The sequence below is a fragment of the Mus caroli genome, unplaced genomic scaffold (genome assembly GCF_978045245.1).
Source record: "Mus caroli unplaced genomic scaffold, Mus_caroli_1 scaffold_11, whole genome shotgun sequence".
Taxonomy (NCBI): domain Eukaryota; kingdom Metazoa; phylum Chordata; class Mammalia; order Rodentia; family Muridae; genus Mus; species Mus caroli.
The window spans coordinates 103,737,302-103,753,969 of NW_028227266.1; the positions used below are offsets into that span (position 1 = coordinate 103,737,302).

Sequence of the window (16,668 nt, forward strand, 5' to 3'; positions counted from 1 at the left end):
CACTCTGGTACACTCACAGTACCCTAATGCTAATAACCCTTGTCAGTTAAAGAAACAGATCCTGTAATACAGGAATGATGGAGATGGTTTATTCTGGAGCTAAATATGAGGAACCAGGGCCTGGTACACAGGGTTAGGTCTTTTCCCAAATACTATGTTTCAATGAGGGATCCATTTCATAAACTCTTTATAGCAACCAAGTTTAAATATGTATGAAATAAAACGCTTTTCAACTATATTGTCAGGTATATCAGGTAGGCAGTTACAGCAAATTAGGGGGAACTCTTCTATTGGCCTCGGATGCTGTCTGACAGCAATCGAACCCTTTGATTGGTGGAACTAGAGGTCTGTTCATACATTCCCAAGGCTCTTCCCTGTAGTCACAAAAGATGTTAGGTCATGTACAGAGGAGAGCAGAACGTGGCTACTAAATGGGGTAAAAGATCCCTTCAGGATACTTTGGCTCTAGATTTATAACATTCCAACCTCTTACACATCATTGAAGTTCTAATTAGTCGATCAGCCTTGGCAGACACAGCTTCTGTCCAGGAATTCCCATTCATCCCCTGAATGGTGTTTTCTAAACGAGAAATAAATGAGAAGTGTGAAATAAATGAGAAAATTTCAGCATGCGTCCAAGTGAAAGTGACAAAATACTGAATTATCTGGTAGAGTATATCTAGATTTACCAAACTACTATTGATACTTGGGGAATTGTAATATATTCATTTCAATTGTAATATAGAAAATGTCCAGAACATTTAGGTTGGTTATTATGTCTTTACTCATTCATTCTGTTTCCCTCTCCCTCCCTTTACCCCGTTGGTAGGATATTTGATCATAATGTGATCTCTCTCTCTCTCTCTCTCTCTCTCTCTCTCTCTCTCTCTCTCTGTGTGTGTGTGTGTGTGTGTGTGTGTGTGTGTGTAAAGATAACTTTCAGGAGTCCATTATCTCCTACTGCATTGTGGGTCCTGAGCACCAAGAGGTCCTTTGGCTTGAAGACAGGCACCTTGACTCACCGAGCCATCTCACCTGCTTTTGAGTTGCTTGTCTTAAAGACACAGACTTGTGATGCAAGGAGGAGAATTTTTAGCTTTAGTTTTTGCTTCTTCTCTCAAACCTTCCCCTGATATTTTAAGGATCCCATGCTTTTCACAAGGTGTCCCCTGTGACCCCTCATCCCCAGGATCCCCACCTTTCCTCTGTGCATGTGAAGTGACTTACTGGAGAGTGCTGCATGTTTCTGTGGAAGAATCCAGACTCAGCACCGTAAGACCAAGCTGTGGGTGACTTCCAAGAACAGAACAAAGAGATGGTCCTCTGGAGAGAAGGACCTCTCAAGACCTTTGCGCCCTGTGTTGTGTGACACTGTTCCTAGAGAGACATGATAAGACATCTATCTGCTCATCTCAGATAGGGAACCGTTAGAGACCAAAGAAAGGAGACCACCAAAGTCTGACCTAGTGGACCAATGAGTTGTATTGGGGTTATTTACAGGAATATGGGTAAGAGGTTATTTACAAGAAATTATTCAAAGATGTCTGCATCAGTAAAGCCTATCCCAGCATGAATGACAGCTCATGGAAGCTGGAAACCTGGAAGGCACTGTACTGTGTAACCTGCAGGAAGCTTAGCAGGTTGGAGGGGGTCCTTTCCAGGTGGTTCAGCTGGTCTGACACTTGTCCAGATAGCTCTGCTGGTCTCTGCTTCTTCCAGACTGCTTATCAACCTCGAACCTCTTCTCAGCCAGTCAGTTTATCTGAGACTATCTCTCATCAAACCTCAATACTTACATATCCTCTTGGGAAGAGACTGGGTCTACTCAATTTGCTCAATTTCTGGAACTTCCTGATGCTATTTTGAATTACTTCCTGAGCTTAACAGGATTCTCTGTAGGATGGCATGTTTCACCTCCCCTTACAACATCCTGTTGTGTCACCCCCTTGTAAACATTTTGTCCTAAGATATCCTGCTGTTTCACTGCCCTTTTAACATCCCATGTCTTGATGAGCCTCCCTCCAAGATAGAAGGCATTAACCTGTGAAGAAACTGCTATACACTATACAACACCTTGGACCACTGAGATAGATTTAAAACCCTGAAGTCTTGAATAAACCTGTTGCTTCTCACCGATTTCTTTCTTGTGATGTAGTATTTTTATTACTTCATTGAGAACTTCACTCATATATACAATGCGTCTTTAACTTAGCCACCCCCTAATTCTTCCTGGATCCATTCATCCCAATCTATCTCCCCCCCCTCTCTCTCATGTGTGTGTGTTTAATAACCAACTGAATCCAATTTGTGGGGGCATTTATCAGACTATGGGACCACACCCTTAAAGAAAACTGAATCTCTGCCGCTTGCTTCCCCAAGCCATCAACTGTCAATAGGTTCTCAGCTGAGAGAGGGGGTGGGAAAAGAGAGAGAGAGAGAGAGAGAGAGAGAGAGAGAGAGAGAGAGAGAGAGAGAGAGAGAGAGAGAGAGACAGCAGACAGACAGATGGACAGACAGAAGATTGCTTATAGGTCCCTCCCCCTCTCCATGCTAAAATGATAGACTGGCTTGATCTTACACAGGCTTTGTGCAGGCAACCACAGCTGCTGCAAGTCCTTGATTGCAGAATTCCTGTTGTGCCTAGATGCTGTTTTGTTCACTCTGTCATCCCTGACCTCTGACTCTTACCACCTCTTCTTCCACAATTGTCCTTGAACGTGGAGAAGAGTATGACACTCCACAGACTTTTATTCTCTGCACTCTGACTAGTTAAGAGTTCTGTATTAACCACCATCTGCTACTCAAAGAAACATCTCTGTTGATGTCTGAGAGCTACATTGTTCTGTGAGGTCTCCCACCAACTTCTGTCTTCTGGGTTCTCAGGACAGAAATGAACAATACAAAAACATCAGATTCCAAACACCAAGTTATAGATGGGTTTCTGGATTTTTTCCCTATCTTTCTGATTTTAACTTATATTTTTCTACCTTTTCCATTTTAAGTGAAAAATCACCAAAGAAAAGTTTTAAATCTTTCCATAAATAGGAAAAAAGAAAGTAATTGATAGAGTTCTTCCATGGTGGTCAGCAATTCTTAAGTATAATTCACAAACATCCCCCGAGGGGCAGTAATCTATTTATGGAGGCAAAGCAGCAGCCCATGGGCATATAGGAACAAGCTAATGTGCCCCACATCCAGAAGGGAAAGGGGAAGAGAGGTGGCAACAATATTTTTAGAAGTGTATAGAAACAGAAATGGGCTGAGAAGCAAATGCCTTGACAGGCACATGGGAATGAGCTACAAGTGTGTCTGGGAAACAAATGGGCCATTTAGGGATGAGGCAAGGTGTGTGGGGCAGGCTAACAAAGAAGGCAGACACTTAGACCCCTGGTAAGAGGAAGACAGACATTGCCTTCAGACAGGAATGAAAAGGGCAGTACTCAATTCTCAGGTTGGATGGGGCGGGATGCAGAGAAAGTAGTTCTCTCCTGCCCATCTTCTCTTTCTAGGATATTCTATAAAGGTTCTCTGGCAATATTCTTTTTAAGAATATTTGTTTTTAAGTAATTTTCATAAAATATATTTCTTTCACCAACCAAAGTTTATTAGCTTATTTTAAATTTGTAAACAATATAATGCTGTCTGCTTTTCTGTCTTACCACAGTCTTTAAAACCATTGCCAGTACAATACTACTTGAAAAAATGATTATGTACTTTTTTATGAAATTTAAACATACTAGTTAGATAGTAATGAATTATTTTTAAAGACTTATGAAATAATTATAGAAAATGCTGCAAAATTATTTTTAGTGTTGAAATTGTGTAGAATATACAATACAGAGAGTTTGCCTTGATCTTATATAAATTGAATATCTTTTAATCTTCAATTGAATTTAATATTTTTTTACTTACTCACTTTATATTCCACTCACTGCCCCCGTCCTGGTCAGCCCCTCCCACAATCCTTCTACTGTGAGTGGGTGGGAGCCCCACTAGGTATCCCCCCACCATGGCACTTCAAGTTTCTTCAAGGCTAGGCACTTCTCCCACTGAGGCCAGACAAGGCAGCCAGCTATAAGAACATATCCCATATGCAGGCAACAGCTTTTGGGATAGCCCCTGCTCCAGTTGTTGGGGACCCACCTGAAGACCAAGCTATACATCTGCTACATGTGAGCAGGCAGGCCTAGATCCAGCCTGTGTATGTTCTTTGATTGGTGATTCATACTCTAAGAACCCCAAGGGTTCAGGTTAGTTGACCCTGTTGGTCTTCCTGAGGAATTCCTATCCCCTTCAGGGCTTCAATCCTTCCTCCTATTATGGCATAAGAGTTCCCAAGCTCTATCCACTGTTTGGCTGTGGATGTCTGCATTTGTCTGTGTCAGCTGCTGGGTAGAGCCATTCAGGACAACATGCCCCTGTCAGTGTAGTTCAGGAGTCTGATGTAGATGGATGAGAGGTGATAGGAGAGTGGAGATCCCCCTGGGATAGCAGGATGCTCAGGGCCCATAAAATATACTTTGATCATAAGCATTAAAAATGAAAAACGAAACAAATGAAAAAGATAAAAACCATGCCTAAACAAGACAAAACAACACACACATCAACAAACCTTAGCATTTGTTATGTTTGTTTTGGGCAACCACCCCTGGCATGGGGCCTACCCTGGAGTATAGTAGGTTGATATACCCAGTAGCACTTCCTTGGAAAAAAAAATTGATTGTTTTTTTCCCCTTTGCCAATGGGTACCAACTGCAAATAGCATCTCGGTTGGGTGAGCCACCCTGTGTCTACTTGTCCCCTCGGGTTGGGTCTCCACTGAGCTTGAACTTGTGCAGTTGTGTATGCTTCCAGTCTGTGTGTCCATATGTGCTTCAATGCTCTTTAGGCTCATATTCAGGACAGAGCCAGGTTTGCTGCTTTCCTGCTCACTGTCCCTTGGTGGCACTGGTCTTTCTCTCCAGGATAGCAAAGCCCATCAGTGATCTTTGTTACTATGTCTTCACCCTCCCTCAGCACACACAGAAAAATTAAGCTGCTTCCTCAAACCCCTCCATGTTTCTTCTTTCACAATATTCCTGCTCTAGATCCTCACAGCCATTTTCTTCAGTCAAATCAACCATTTATGCCTCCTTTCTAAAGAACCCTTGCACACTTGTTCATTCACTATTTAGCATAAGTCATGTTGACTCTTATATTTATCTTCCCAGCAAACTTGAAGGCAGAGAGTACAACTAGGTACTAGTGTTCCTAGGATCCTAACATAACACAAAGGCTTTATGGCCTCCACACCCCCTACAGCTTAGGGGAAGATGACTGAAGACCCTGGTAGAGAAGGGAAATTTACAAGTTGGAGCCAAAGGGAAATAAAATGTCAGATGGTGGCTTGTTAACTCGATGGATGTTAGGGCCAATATAGATTTAATTCTGTTCTGTTACATTTTAGATTGGGAGTGCTATGGAAGAGGTGCCTCCATATTCTATACCACAGGCTCATTTATTCATTCATTCATCCATCCATTCATTCATTACTGTATTCATTCATGCATGTGTTCCTTTACCCAGGCACTATTATAATGTATACACTGCAAAATGTACTCCCCGTGTAAAATACTTAGAGAGTACACTGTAAAATAACAAGAAAGTATACACTTTGTAAAATGCTAAGAAGATAAACAGTAAATGTGTAAGAGAAAGCAAGGCATAGTTCCTCCCTTCTGAGAATTTACCAACCACAGGTCCAAAAAACCAAAGCTATAAAGAAGATATATGCTCTGTAGGTTCTGACGCCAGTAAAGCACCTGTTTGTATTGGCTTTTCCTCCCACTGGAAACACCCCTAAGCACTAAAAAGATACAAGGGACATCTGTCTGTGGGTTCTCAGGCAGCCAAGATGAAAGAACCCAGAAACTGAGCAGAGAAGAAAAGCCAGCGAGATAACTCACACACTTTGTGCAGGTTTCTCACGCAAGCCTGGCTCCTTAAATAGCATGGGGATAGAGAGCCTGTGAAGTTTACCAGGAAGTGTCTAGAAAACAAAAACTGAGCCCAAAATTCAATTGACTTATGGAATAGGGAAAGAAAAGGTAGAAATTCAGGGCCACTGAGAGAACAGGATGCTCCAGGGAGGAGTGCAGCAATGTGAGGGGTTTCGCCTCTCAACGTGTTCACTAATTAACAAACAGAAACAGAGAAAGTGAACCAGGAACCTAAAGCTGGGCTAGCAGAGATCAACAGAGACTCAGAGTTTTCTACAGGGAGGACCTACTCCATAAATACTCTGGCTTGCAGGTAGCTCATTCCAAGGACAGCACCCAAGGAGGGAGGACTCCGAAATAGAAGGACTCTTTTTTACTAAAGGCTTTTGAAGTCCTACCTCTGAACAGCTTAATCCGGACAAGATTCAAGGCACTGCCCTCATTTTAGCGCCTTTAGATGCTGATGACTCATCTGAAACCTTCGTAATCTTCTTTATGAAGTGTTTATTTAATCAAAATTAACAAACATACCAAGAAGCAGAACCAGGCAACAGATAATAGAGGCAGAGGCATAAATGATCCAGACATCACAGAGGTCAGATATGGACTCTGAAATAGCCATGATTAGCGTATCTGAGACAACAGATTTCTGACTTCTCAAGGAACTGGCATTTGAATCCATCTGTGAAGAATCCTTCAGAGTTCAGCCTAGCAAATACATAACAAAGAGTTCAGATGCAGCTCATTCCAGGCAAAGAGTGAGTTGGAAGGACAAGAGCACAGGAAGAAATGGTGGCACATACTGACTTGGGGTAAGGAGGAGAAGGTGTGGAGTTGAGGCTGACCTTCCAAAAGGAAATGGCCAGTTGTCCTCCATTCCCCAGAAAATCAGTTATGATGATTAAGTCTACCAGTGGTCAGGACCATATCAAGTTCAGGAAAGAGATAAAGAGAATTAAAGAACACTTAATTTCATTTATCTGTTTTAGGATTTCTTCAGTAAATCCGACCCATTTCTGGAAATTTTCAGAATGAACGATGACGCGACTCAACAGCTTGTGCACCGAACAGAGGTAAGATGCGTGCACTCTGCCTCTGAGACCAGTAATGCCCTTGTAAAGAATTGCTGTACATGATTTCCAATTTTTAAAAGCTAAAATATAGTTATACTATTTTCCCCTTCCCTGTCCTCCCTCCAACCCTTTCCATGTGCCCCTTGGCTCTCTCTTAAATTTGTGACCTCTTTTTCTGTAGCTCTTGTGTGTGCACACATGCGTGTGTATGTGTTACCTTAAATATAGAACTACAGTCTGCTTAATCCATAAAATGTTGCTTGTATGATTTCAGAGATGACCCTTGGTATTGGAAAGTCAATTGCTGGACTCTTCTTCAGGAAAGACTATTCCTCCAGCTCTCACTGTTATTTGTTACCTATAGTTCTTTGTCTAGGGTTGGCCATGGGACATCCTATTTCTTGTTAGCTCACTGCTTGTAGACAGACAGACCTGGGGCCTCCTCTCTCCTTGGGATGATCCTCCACATTTTTGATCTGGGTGTTTACTCTGATTTTCTAACGTTGGAGAAAATTCTCCTTTCTAGATAACATCCTATAGTTGAATTTCAACACAGCCAAGCTATAATTTATTTATAATAAATTAGGAACACTAGAGGTAACAAGTCACTGGGCCTAGGTGAGCTCCTCACCCATTCTCCCTCCAAGCAGCTTCATGGTCACTGCTTTTATTATCCCTGTGCCCAAATACTTGGCAGAAGCAATGGAAAGGATGAAGGCTTTGTTTTTGTTCTCAAGGAATTCTGCCCACATGGGAGAGGAAGCAGAGGGGCTTGATTACATCTCAAGGATCAGGAGGCAGGACCCTGCCTTGTGGGCAATGTCTCCCAACTAGGCAGTATTTTCCAAAGTTTCCACAAGCTCTCAAAAGATGCCATCAACTAGGAACAAAGTATTCAGATATATAAGTCTATGGGAGATATTTCAGAGCTATTACAGGGGTTTTTTCTATTTTTTTTATTACGTATTTTCCTCAATTACATTTCCAATGCTATCCCAAAAGTCCCCCATACCCTCCCCCCCCACTCCCCTACCCACCCATTCCCACTTTTTGGCCCTGGTGTTCCCCTGTACTGGGGCATATAAAGTTTGCATGTCCAATGGGCCTCTCTTTCCAGTAATGGCAGACTAGGCCATCTTTTGATACATATGCAGCTAGAGTCAAGAGCTCCGGGGTACTGGTTAGTTCATAATGTTGTTCCACCTATAGAGTTGCAGATTACAGGTTTTAATCCTTATCCTTCCCTACCCTAAATGCCTGGTACAATTCTCTTATATGCACAGGCAATGCCTATGATGGTTAATATCCATTGTCAACTTGATGGGATTTAGAATCACCTAAAGGAAAAAAAAAAAAAACCTCAAATGTTTGGAGGTATATAAGGGTACTTCCAGAGAGGCCTGACTATGGTGGGAAAGACCCATAGCTGATGTGAGCCATGCAATACCATAGACTAGAGTCTCAGAATGAGTAAAGAAAGAGGAGAGAGCAGGCAGAGTGCCAGCATATCTCTCTCTCTCTCTCTCTCTCTCTCTCTCTCTCTCTCTCTCTCTCTCTCTCTCTCCTCTCTTCTCTCTCTTCTCTCTCTCCCTCCCTCCCTCTATCTTCCCCCTCTCCCTCCCTCCCTCTCTCTGCTACTGATTTCCCCAAACCTCTTCACTCCTTAACATTGTCCTAAATAAACACAGAATATATTAACCAATTCTCCTTCTCAGAAATTTGGTCATGCCCAGGGTATTAGGAGACAAGACAAACTCACGAAGGAACATTGTTTCTGTATTTTAATACATTAAAATAAATTTAATAATGAATCTGTGATCTCATCAATAATTCATAATTATAGTAAGGAAGAAGTGGGAATCATTTATGAAATAATTACTCTATTTGGAGACAGAATATTTTTCCAAAATCAAAATCCACAAAGACTTCTACCTAAAAACTTCATAGATTAACATAGCAGAATTCATTTAATAGTTTGATTTTATTTGGGTGCCCTCTTAAGTTTCATTCAGTAGATAACATGAAAGATCTTCAAAAGTGTCTGCTTATAGGACTAGGTGGAGCTCAGAATTTGTGCTTGCACGAAGTCCTCAGTAACATAGCACCTACTGGTCCATGAATCACACTCTGGTAGCCCCTACTCTAAAGTACATGCCTGATACAAAGGAACCACTTATACACTCTGAAACAGGCTGGATCATTCAAAACAAAACAAAGGCAGGAAAAATCTCATGGACTCTTAGGCAACATTTAGCCAAGTTCATGATTAATAAGCTGATTTTAAATACATTTTTGCTATATTATTGGTTAACTTTATAATCTGAAGAATTACCAGGTTATATCTTTCTAAACATTCTAATTGAGATAGTGTTTGGCTAATGTAAAGTTGAGTATTCTTCATCTAGAAAATTCCCAGACTCTCCATCTGATATAACTCATAGACTTCCAAAGCTCTCAACACACACTCACATACACACACACACACACACACACTCACACACTCACACACACACACATATCTTAACCCTCTTTCACTCTCACTGGGTGCCCAGCAAGCTCACCTCCTACTTTGATGTCTTTTTGTGTGCTTGTGTGAGCTGTTGAGTTTAATTAGGACTGCTCACATGAGCGTGCTTGTGAGGTTGTTCACTGGAGCATGGACAACTGACCAGGATCCACACCACAAGCCTAATAGACTCCCCTAGCCCCAGCAATCACTAACTGCTCACAGGTGATGTTTTCAGCAGTACCTTTCCACCCATCCCAGATACCTTTCCTCTGCTGACTCCAAGGGAAAGGAATCCATACCGTAAGACTGATGGCCCTTCAGGACTGGGGAATCCTTTATCAGTGGCCAGAGGCAACCTTGCCTCAACCCCAGGTCTTTAGATATTGAAGAGATTATCTTCTATATTCCCATGCTGGGCAATGTCACTGTCCTTATTCATGAAACAACATTGAGGCCAGAGAACACAGCGGTTCTGCCCATAATGACCTACTTCAGGGCCACTCTTAAAATATCCACTGTCCTCAAGTTTGCATCAAGCCACCTGTCCAAAATGGATATCTTTTCATAAACAGCACAGTGGCTTCTGGAGTCATTTTCCTGTTGGAGTATGAAAATGTCAAGCCTTTCCTCTTCAAATCACTATTCATCTCTTTCTCTTCCCAGGTTGTGATGAATAACTTAAGCCCAGCCTGGAAGTCATTCAAAGTATCGGTAAACTCTCTATGCAGTGGAGATCCAGACCGCAGGCTGAAGGTTAGATCCTATCTGAGAGATGTGAATTTGAAAATGCATTGCACTGCACCCGCTTCTTCTCTCCCATGAACCAGGGCATGCAGAATTTTCTGTGCCACTCTCCCAACCCTCTCACCTTTTAGCATCTTAATAGAAGAAAGTGAGGCTGTTTCTTCTTCCAGAGCTATCAACACTCATACAATAGCTCTAAAATAAATCCTAATGTATTATGTCAAAAGACAGTGCCTGGGATGTTTCAGAAACAAAATGTGGCAATAACTTCAGAGTATAATTGAAAGTTTCTGGAAAGAAAATATTTCTGCATCAGGTATCTATTGTTATATAATGTATTACTCTACACACACACACAAGTGTGGTAGTTTGAGGTAGTAAATGTGTTTAGCTTATAACTCTGTGCATGGGCAAACAGGGTGGTTCATAGACAATCTAGGTGGTTCATAGGCATTCTTGGTCTCTGTGAGGCATTCATGGTCTGCTGCCCATGAATGGGGTGACTTCTAGGGGTTGGTAGGCAGTGCATGTGTGTGTGTGTGTGTGTGTGTGTGTGTGTGTGTATGTGTGTGTGTGTGTGTCTTAGTTCTTGTCATCAGACACATTAGCTTAAAATTTTATGTCTAGTAGCTGTGGGTTTCAAGAGTCCAAAACAGAAGCTGCAGGGCCTCTGAGTGCAAGTTGAAGAACCCATTTACTTTCTCCATAACCTAGAAGCCTAAGTGTGCCTACTCCAGATTCAAACACAATGTATTCTACCTCTCCATGGGAGGAAATGAAAAGTATTAGGACCAATCTTTTTAATCTGCCACAAATACCTTGAGCACTATGGAAATATAGAAATTGGAGGGCCTGGGTTTCATGTACTGGGAGAATCAGGAATCATGAGATGGAGACAACAGACTGAATACCAGAAGTCTCTTCCTGGAGACACTTGCTGTGGTCATTGGATTGCTCTGCCCTTGGTCTTGGAATCTTGAGAAATTTCGTTGCTAATACCACAGAGTCAACTCTATGGATTCAGGATGACTAACTCACTTCACACAAACTATCCATAAGCCCAAAGTCCAGTTGATTAACATGATTATCAAGCAGATTCAGGGTCCCATCAGCTTTTCTGGTGTTCTGTACAGTGAGCAAACCAGAAGGAAGACAGAAGTCAGAAGGTGAATTGAGCCTGAGGGCATAGGAGGGATGCTGGGTAACTCAGACCCTCATTGGCTTCAGATTCCAAAGGGCAACAGCATCCTTGTCCACATGAAGATAAAAGGAGTGGTCCACTCGCCACTCGGAATTAACATGAATGGTTGCTTCTCAGGGGAGCCATTCTCAGCAAGTTGCAAGATGGGCATTGTCTTAGTGACTGTTTCTGTGATAAAAAATACTTTAACAAAATCAACTTAAGGAGAAAGTATTTCTTTTGGCTCACATTCCAGGCTGCAGTGCATTGTGGGGCAGTAGTGAAGGCATCAGGGACCTAGTGCATCTGCAGTCAGAAGAGAGGAAAGACTCATGGAAGCTAGTGCCCAACTCACTTCCTCCATTCTTACACAGTTGAGGTTCATCCACCAGAAACATGGGTCCTCCCATGTCAAGTAACACGATCAAGCTAGTCCTCCAAAGGAACACCTCAGGGATTACCTCCCAGTCAGTTCTCCAGTCTGTCCAGCTGTCGCATCACACTAGCCACCATAGGCACTGCTGCTGTCTGCCTACGTGATGGCATCCTCTACCCCATTCACCCTGAAGTTTCTTGTAGTTTCATTGTTATCATTCAGGTTAGAATCCCGTCTGTTTGGTTAGACCTAGTCTCGGTAATGTTGCATATCCTTGCTTAAATCCACTGTGTGGATATTGTGGTTGAACTGTCGGTAGTGAACAGACTAGCTGACTTCCATGGTGCTAATGACATGTCCAATGTCTATCTCTACCTCTTATGAAAAACAAAGTTATTTGGGGACAACCTCTGGAAACTCTCATTCATGCTGGGGGGTGTGTGTGTGGGAAGGATGGGATTTCCGATTGGATTTCTTGGTAGAAACTCCTTTTTAAGGTGCCCGAGAGCTGCAGCTTCCGGTATGGGTGGCGATTACCAATTCTGCTTTGAGCAGTGCTCACCTGTCCCAGAAAAATAACTCTTTTCCTTGGGCCACGAATAAAATATCACGTCCTTTGGCATTTTGCCACTGGGAGTCATTGAGTGGGTAAAAAAAAAAAAGGTTTAGTACAGATGAATATTTTTATAAAAATATAAATAAGGATCCCTCCGTGGGTTTTTGAGAACTCTGTGGTCTCTGTAGGAACAAGAACATGTATGAGATGATAGAGTCATAAGATATAGTCAGATGGAAAAGAGGAAGAGACAGAATTAAGGAATGGTGGAGGAAAGAAGAAAAGAAGCAAGGGTAAACGTAGAAGGGAGGACCAGTTTCTCAGCATCTTCACAGCTGATCTATTGGTACTGTACTGGGGGACTGTCCTGTGTATTATAGAGAGTAGTTACTCTCTCTCTCTCTCTCTCTCTCTCTCTCTCTCTCTCTCTCTCTCTCTCTCTCTCTCTCTCTCTCTCTCTCTCTCCTTCCCTCTCTCTTTCCCCTCCTTCTCCTTCACTCCTTCCCTGACTCTCTCACCAATTTGATAAACCAAAATATATTTAGACATTGAAGAATGATCCCTAGAGGGAAAAGTCATTTTTAATTAAGAGTTGCTGGTACAGTCCAGTATTCTCAAACTCCTGACATGTTCACAGTGCCTAAAAGACTTGTTGAAATAGGAATGGCTGAGCTTCACCTGCAACCCCAAGTTTCAGATTCAGGGGATATAGAATAGGCATAAGAATCTGCATTTTTGTCAAGCTTCCCAATGGGATTCATGTCCCTGTTCAGTGACCACACTTTTTGAGATTAAGCGTCGGCAGCTTTCACTAGTTTCCACTCTGCCCTTCTCCACTCCTCTTTACTGGCTTCCTCCCTGCCACCCTCTCTCTGTCCAGTGCTTAGACCCAGGCTGTACACCCTGCACATGCAGGAGAAATGACAGTCAGCTCTCTGCTTTGGAGGCTGTCCTTATTCTTCTGCATTTCCTTGAGCACACTGCTTGCTTCTGAGTCTCTTCAATCTCCTCCCACTTGCAGAACGCCTTCCTGGTGGCGCTAACATCCATGGGGTGCTTCCTAGCCTTATTTACCAATACTTTCTTAGCCCTTGTAGTGGGCAGTGAGTGTGGGCACATGCGTCTGAGTATATGCGTATGTGTATTGTTCTTTGGGTGATGTCAACCTTCAAAAAACAAAACAAGGTCTCTCTGGGGACCAACCCCAAATCCTCAAAGCGCTTTACAGAATGTGCTGTCTCATCAGTTCACAAGCTTCCTGCAGATGTCTCTGTCTTCCCGGCTGACGCTGCTTCTCCACACAGTAAGCATCTGTTCCCTGTGCATCCAGACATCTACCACATCCAGTCCCTGCCTAGAGTTCCTGCAGTAACGGCTTCTGGCCTTAACCTGTGCCAGGAAAGCTGGTCTAATAGGGAGGTTGGCAGGCTAGGCCTAGCCCCATTGTGAGGAGGCTTCCCTACCACCCACTGCCGGGCTGGCCCTGCAGTGGCAACGTTGGCTCTTCTGAAAGGTGGGATGGGTTCTTATGCGGCCTTTTATTTATATTCATTGGTTCTTTTGCTTCGAGAGCAGCCATGAAATTCTAGTATGGCTTCTCCAAATACTGCAGTGCCAAGCTGCCAGATCAGAGCTCTAATCATATGGGTGTCATCTTCCCAACCAACAAAATTGAAAATCGGAATGTCCTAAACCATCTATCAGGCTAGATTTTAAATCCTAACTTAATAATGAAGGCTTTTGTTCCAAAGCATCCTTTCAGTGTCTTTCTTAGTTACGCAGCATCTACGTGAACATCAACGTTAAGTAGCTAGTAGCTTCTCCATTTGTTTGTTTTCCTCTTCATGATAAAAGTCAAAAACAGTGACTAGATGACACTTTTGAAATTGATTTATGTATTTAATATGAAAGTATTTAAGTACACAGGCAGTTTAAAGAGTGCTGAGACCTTCTCCCCTCCCCCTCCCCCACCCCCATACCATCCCACAGCTTCGGAAATCATTAATCATGGCCAGCTTCCTGTCATCACGCCCTGACGTTCCCTGTCACTCACACCGCTGAGCCATCTTGAACCGAGGTGAGCAGGCAGTAGGCCCACAATGCTCTCAGGTGCCCCTCCCTCAAATTTCTCTGAGTCCTTTTAAAAGAATAGATGTTTCGAATTAGATCAAATATTTACATTTTTGCTACATCATAAGATGATGATGTTCTAGAGGCCTATGGTAAGCTACTATAGAAAGCCATAAAGGGGCAGGGTAAAGCCTGAGGCCAAGCAATAGTATGCCATGGTGTTATTTAGCAACTACATTTCCTGATGTGAAAATACTCCAGGATGTACCACCAAAGAATGAAGGACCTTCCAGTAAACACAACCAGAAAACTATCTCATGCCCAAGACTGTTACCTGGAAGCATTTAATGCCATTAGATACCTTGCCACCTGTGTATATCTGCCTCTCTGCTAGTGATTTGCTAACCTCTGAAACAGTTGGATTTTCTGTTCTGTATGTGTTTGTGTGTGTGTGTGTGTGTGTGTGTGTGTGTGTGTGTGTGTGTGCTGTATGTGCTCATATGTGCCAGGTGCACACACCCACAAATAGACACTGAGGCAGAAGGAGGATGTGTGGTATCCTTCTCTATCACTTTGTACGTTGGTCCCTTGAGACAAAATCTCTCACTAAATCTGAAGCTAGGCTGAGAGCCAGCAAGTCCCACTTGTCCTTTCTCTGCCTCACCCACCCATACACAGCGCTGGACCTGCAGGCACAGCACTTGAGACCATACATGAGGGCCAGGGATTTGAACTCATGTCTGTGGAACAAGCACTCTTACCCACTGAGACATCTCATAGGTCCCTGTTATCCTGGTTTTATAGCAGGCTTTAAAACATGCCCAGGGTGAAAATGAGGCTCTTTTAATGAGTTAGTTGTTGCTCCCTCTTTGTATGTTTAGTCTTGTTTTCTGTGAGGTTTCTTTAAAGGAAAAAAAAAAGCAGACTAGTGTGTCCTGAAGTGTTTTTCTACATTATGTTTCCTACAAATGGGTCACTGGGGCCAAGTTCTGATTTTGAGCAACAATGCCCCTGGTGTTATTAAGAATTCATGGATTTTTATGTGAATGTTTCAGTCTATTTCCACGATTATTAATCTTTTCACACACTCTATCATTATGTCTTTGAGCAAGGAGAACTCCTTTAAGTTGGCCCTTGAATTCTTCAAGCTCAAACTTCATAAGTGGGTACTTAAAGGTTTCCTTGCTTCCTAGACCAAAGCTTTGAGATCATCAATTTAAAAGTTCTATAATTTCTTTCTCCCTAAGACATAACTTTATGTGGATGTCAAGTTGTTGGCTATCTCTTGAACTCATTCCTCCTGTATTTGATTTATTAGAAGATGAATCACCATGATGAGCATGTTTTTGACTCTTGAGCAAAATGCTTCATTTTCTGTCATTGAAACATTTAACAAGAAAAATGTCTACATGTAAGATATTTTATGAGGTCTGAAACCCTGAATCACTTAATGTTCCATTAAGGGAAGATACTCTCCAAAAAGCAATTCAATGAGATGTGATATTCATCAGTTCTTTTGATTTGACCAACACACTGATCCTAAACAAGTCATGAATTTTAGAGACTGTATGCTTCTCACAGGAGAGTCTTTCAGATTGGGGGGGTCTTAGAGAAGGAGAGGGTTGGGGAGCACCATTGGCAAACATTTATTGACACCATAACATACTTAGTACTGAGGGGAGAGGCCACACGAGAGCAGGCTTGACAAATACCACCTGCTCACACTGAGAACTTTGAACCACCTATACTAAAGAGACAGATTCTCTCTTTTTCCAATATATTAGTTACACAGATGATTTGGAGTCTCCCCTCTATAAATTGCATGTGAATTCCTTCAAGTAAGCGTTGATGAAAGCTAGCTGCTTTGAGAGTGGCAAGCAAGGGGTCCAGGCTGTTAACTGAGGTCATTCTAAGGTGGGCACAGAGAAAACATAGTCGGTAATCATCGGTAACAGAAAGCAGGGAGCAGTGTTCTAAAACTAAAGGAGAAGTCAGACCCATGAGAGTGAGAAAGGAAGCCCAGATACCCATCAAAAGTGACCATCAAATGATAATGTTGCCCACACCTGTTCATCGGTCACCTCCTCCTTTTTGGCTTAATGAAACAGCCACAGTTACAAGTTGCCATCTGAGACTCCCAAAGTTGGGACTTGTGAACGATCCCTAAAGTGCTCTCGTAAGT

The 16,668-nt window shown here is 42.5% G+C and overlaps 1 protein-coding gene across 3 annotated transcripts in view; it reads left to right on the plus strand.

The window, feature by feature from the left end:
• Cpne4 (copine 4) overlaps positions 1-16,668 on the plus strand; it is a 485,330-nt gene that overhangs the window by 351,669 nt on the left and 116,993 nt on the right. For all 3 annotated transcript variants that reach the window (XM_021171653.2, XM_021171654.3, XM_029482117.2), the window contains exons 6-7: positions 6,968-7,051; positions 10,224-10,313. In XM_021171653.2, the coding sequence (XP_021027312.1) occupies positions 6,968-7,051; positions 10,224-10,313 (174 nt within the window). The remainder of the gene's footprint in view (positions 1-6,967; positions 7,052-10,223; positions 10,314-16,668) is intronic.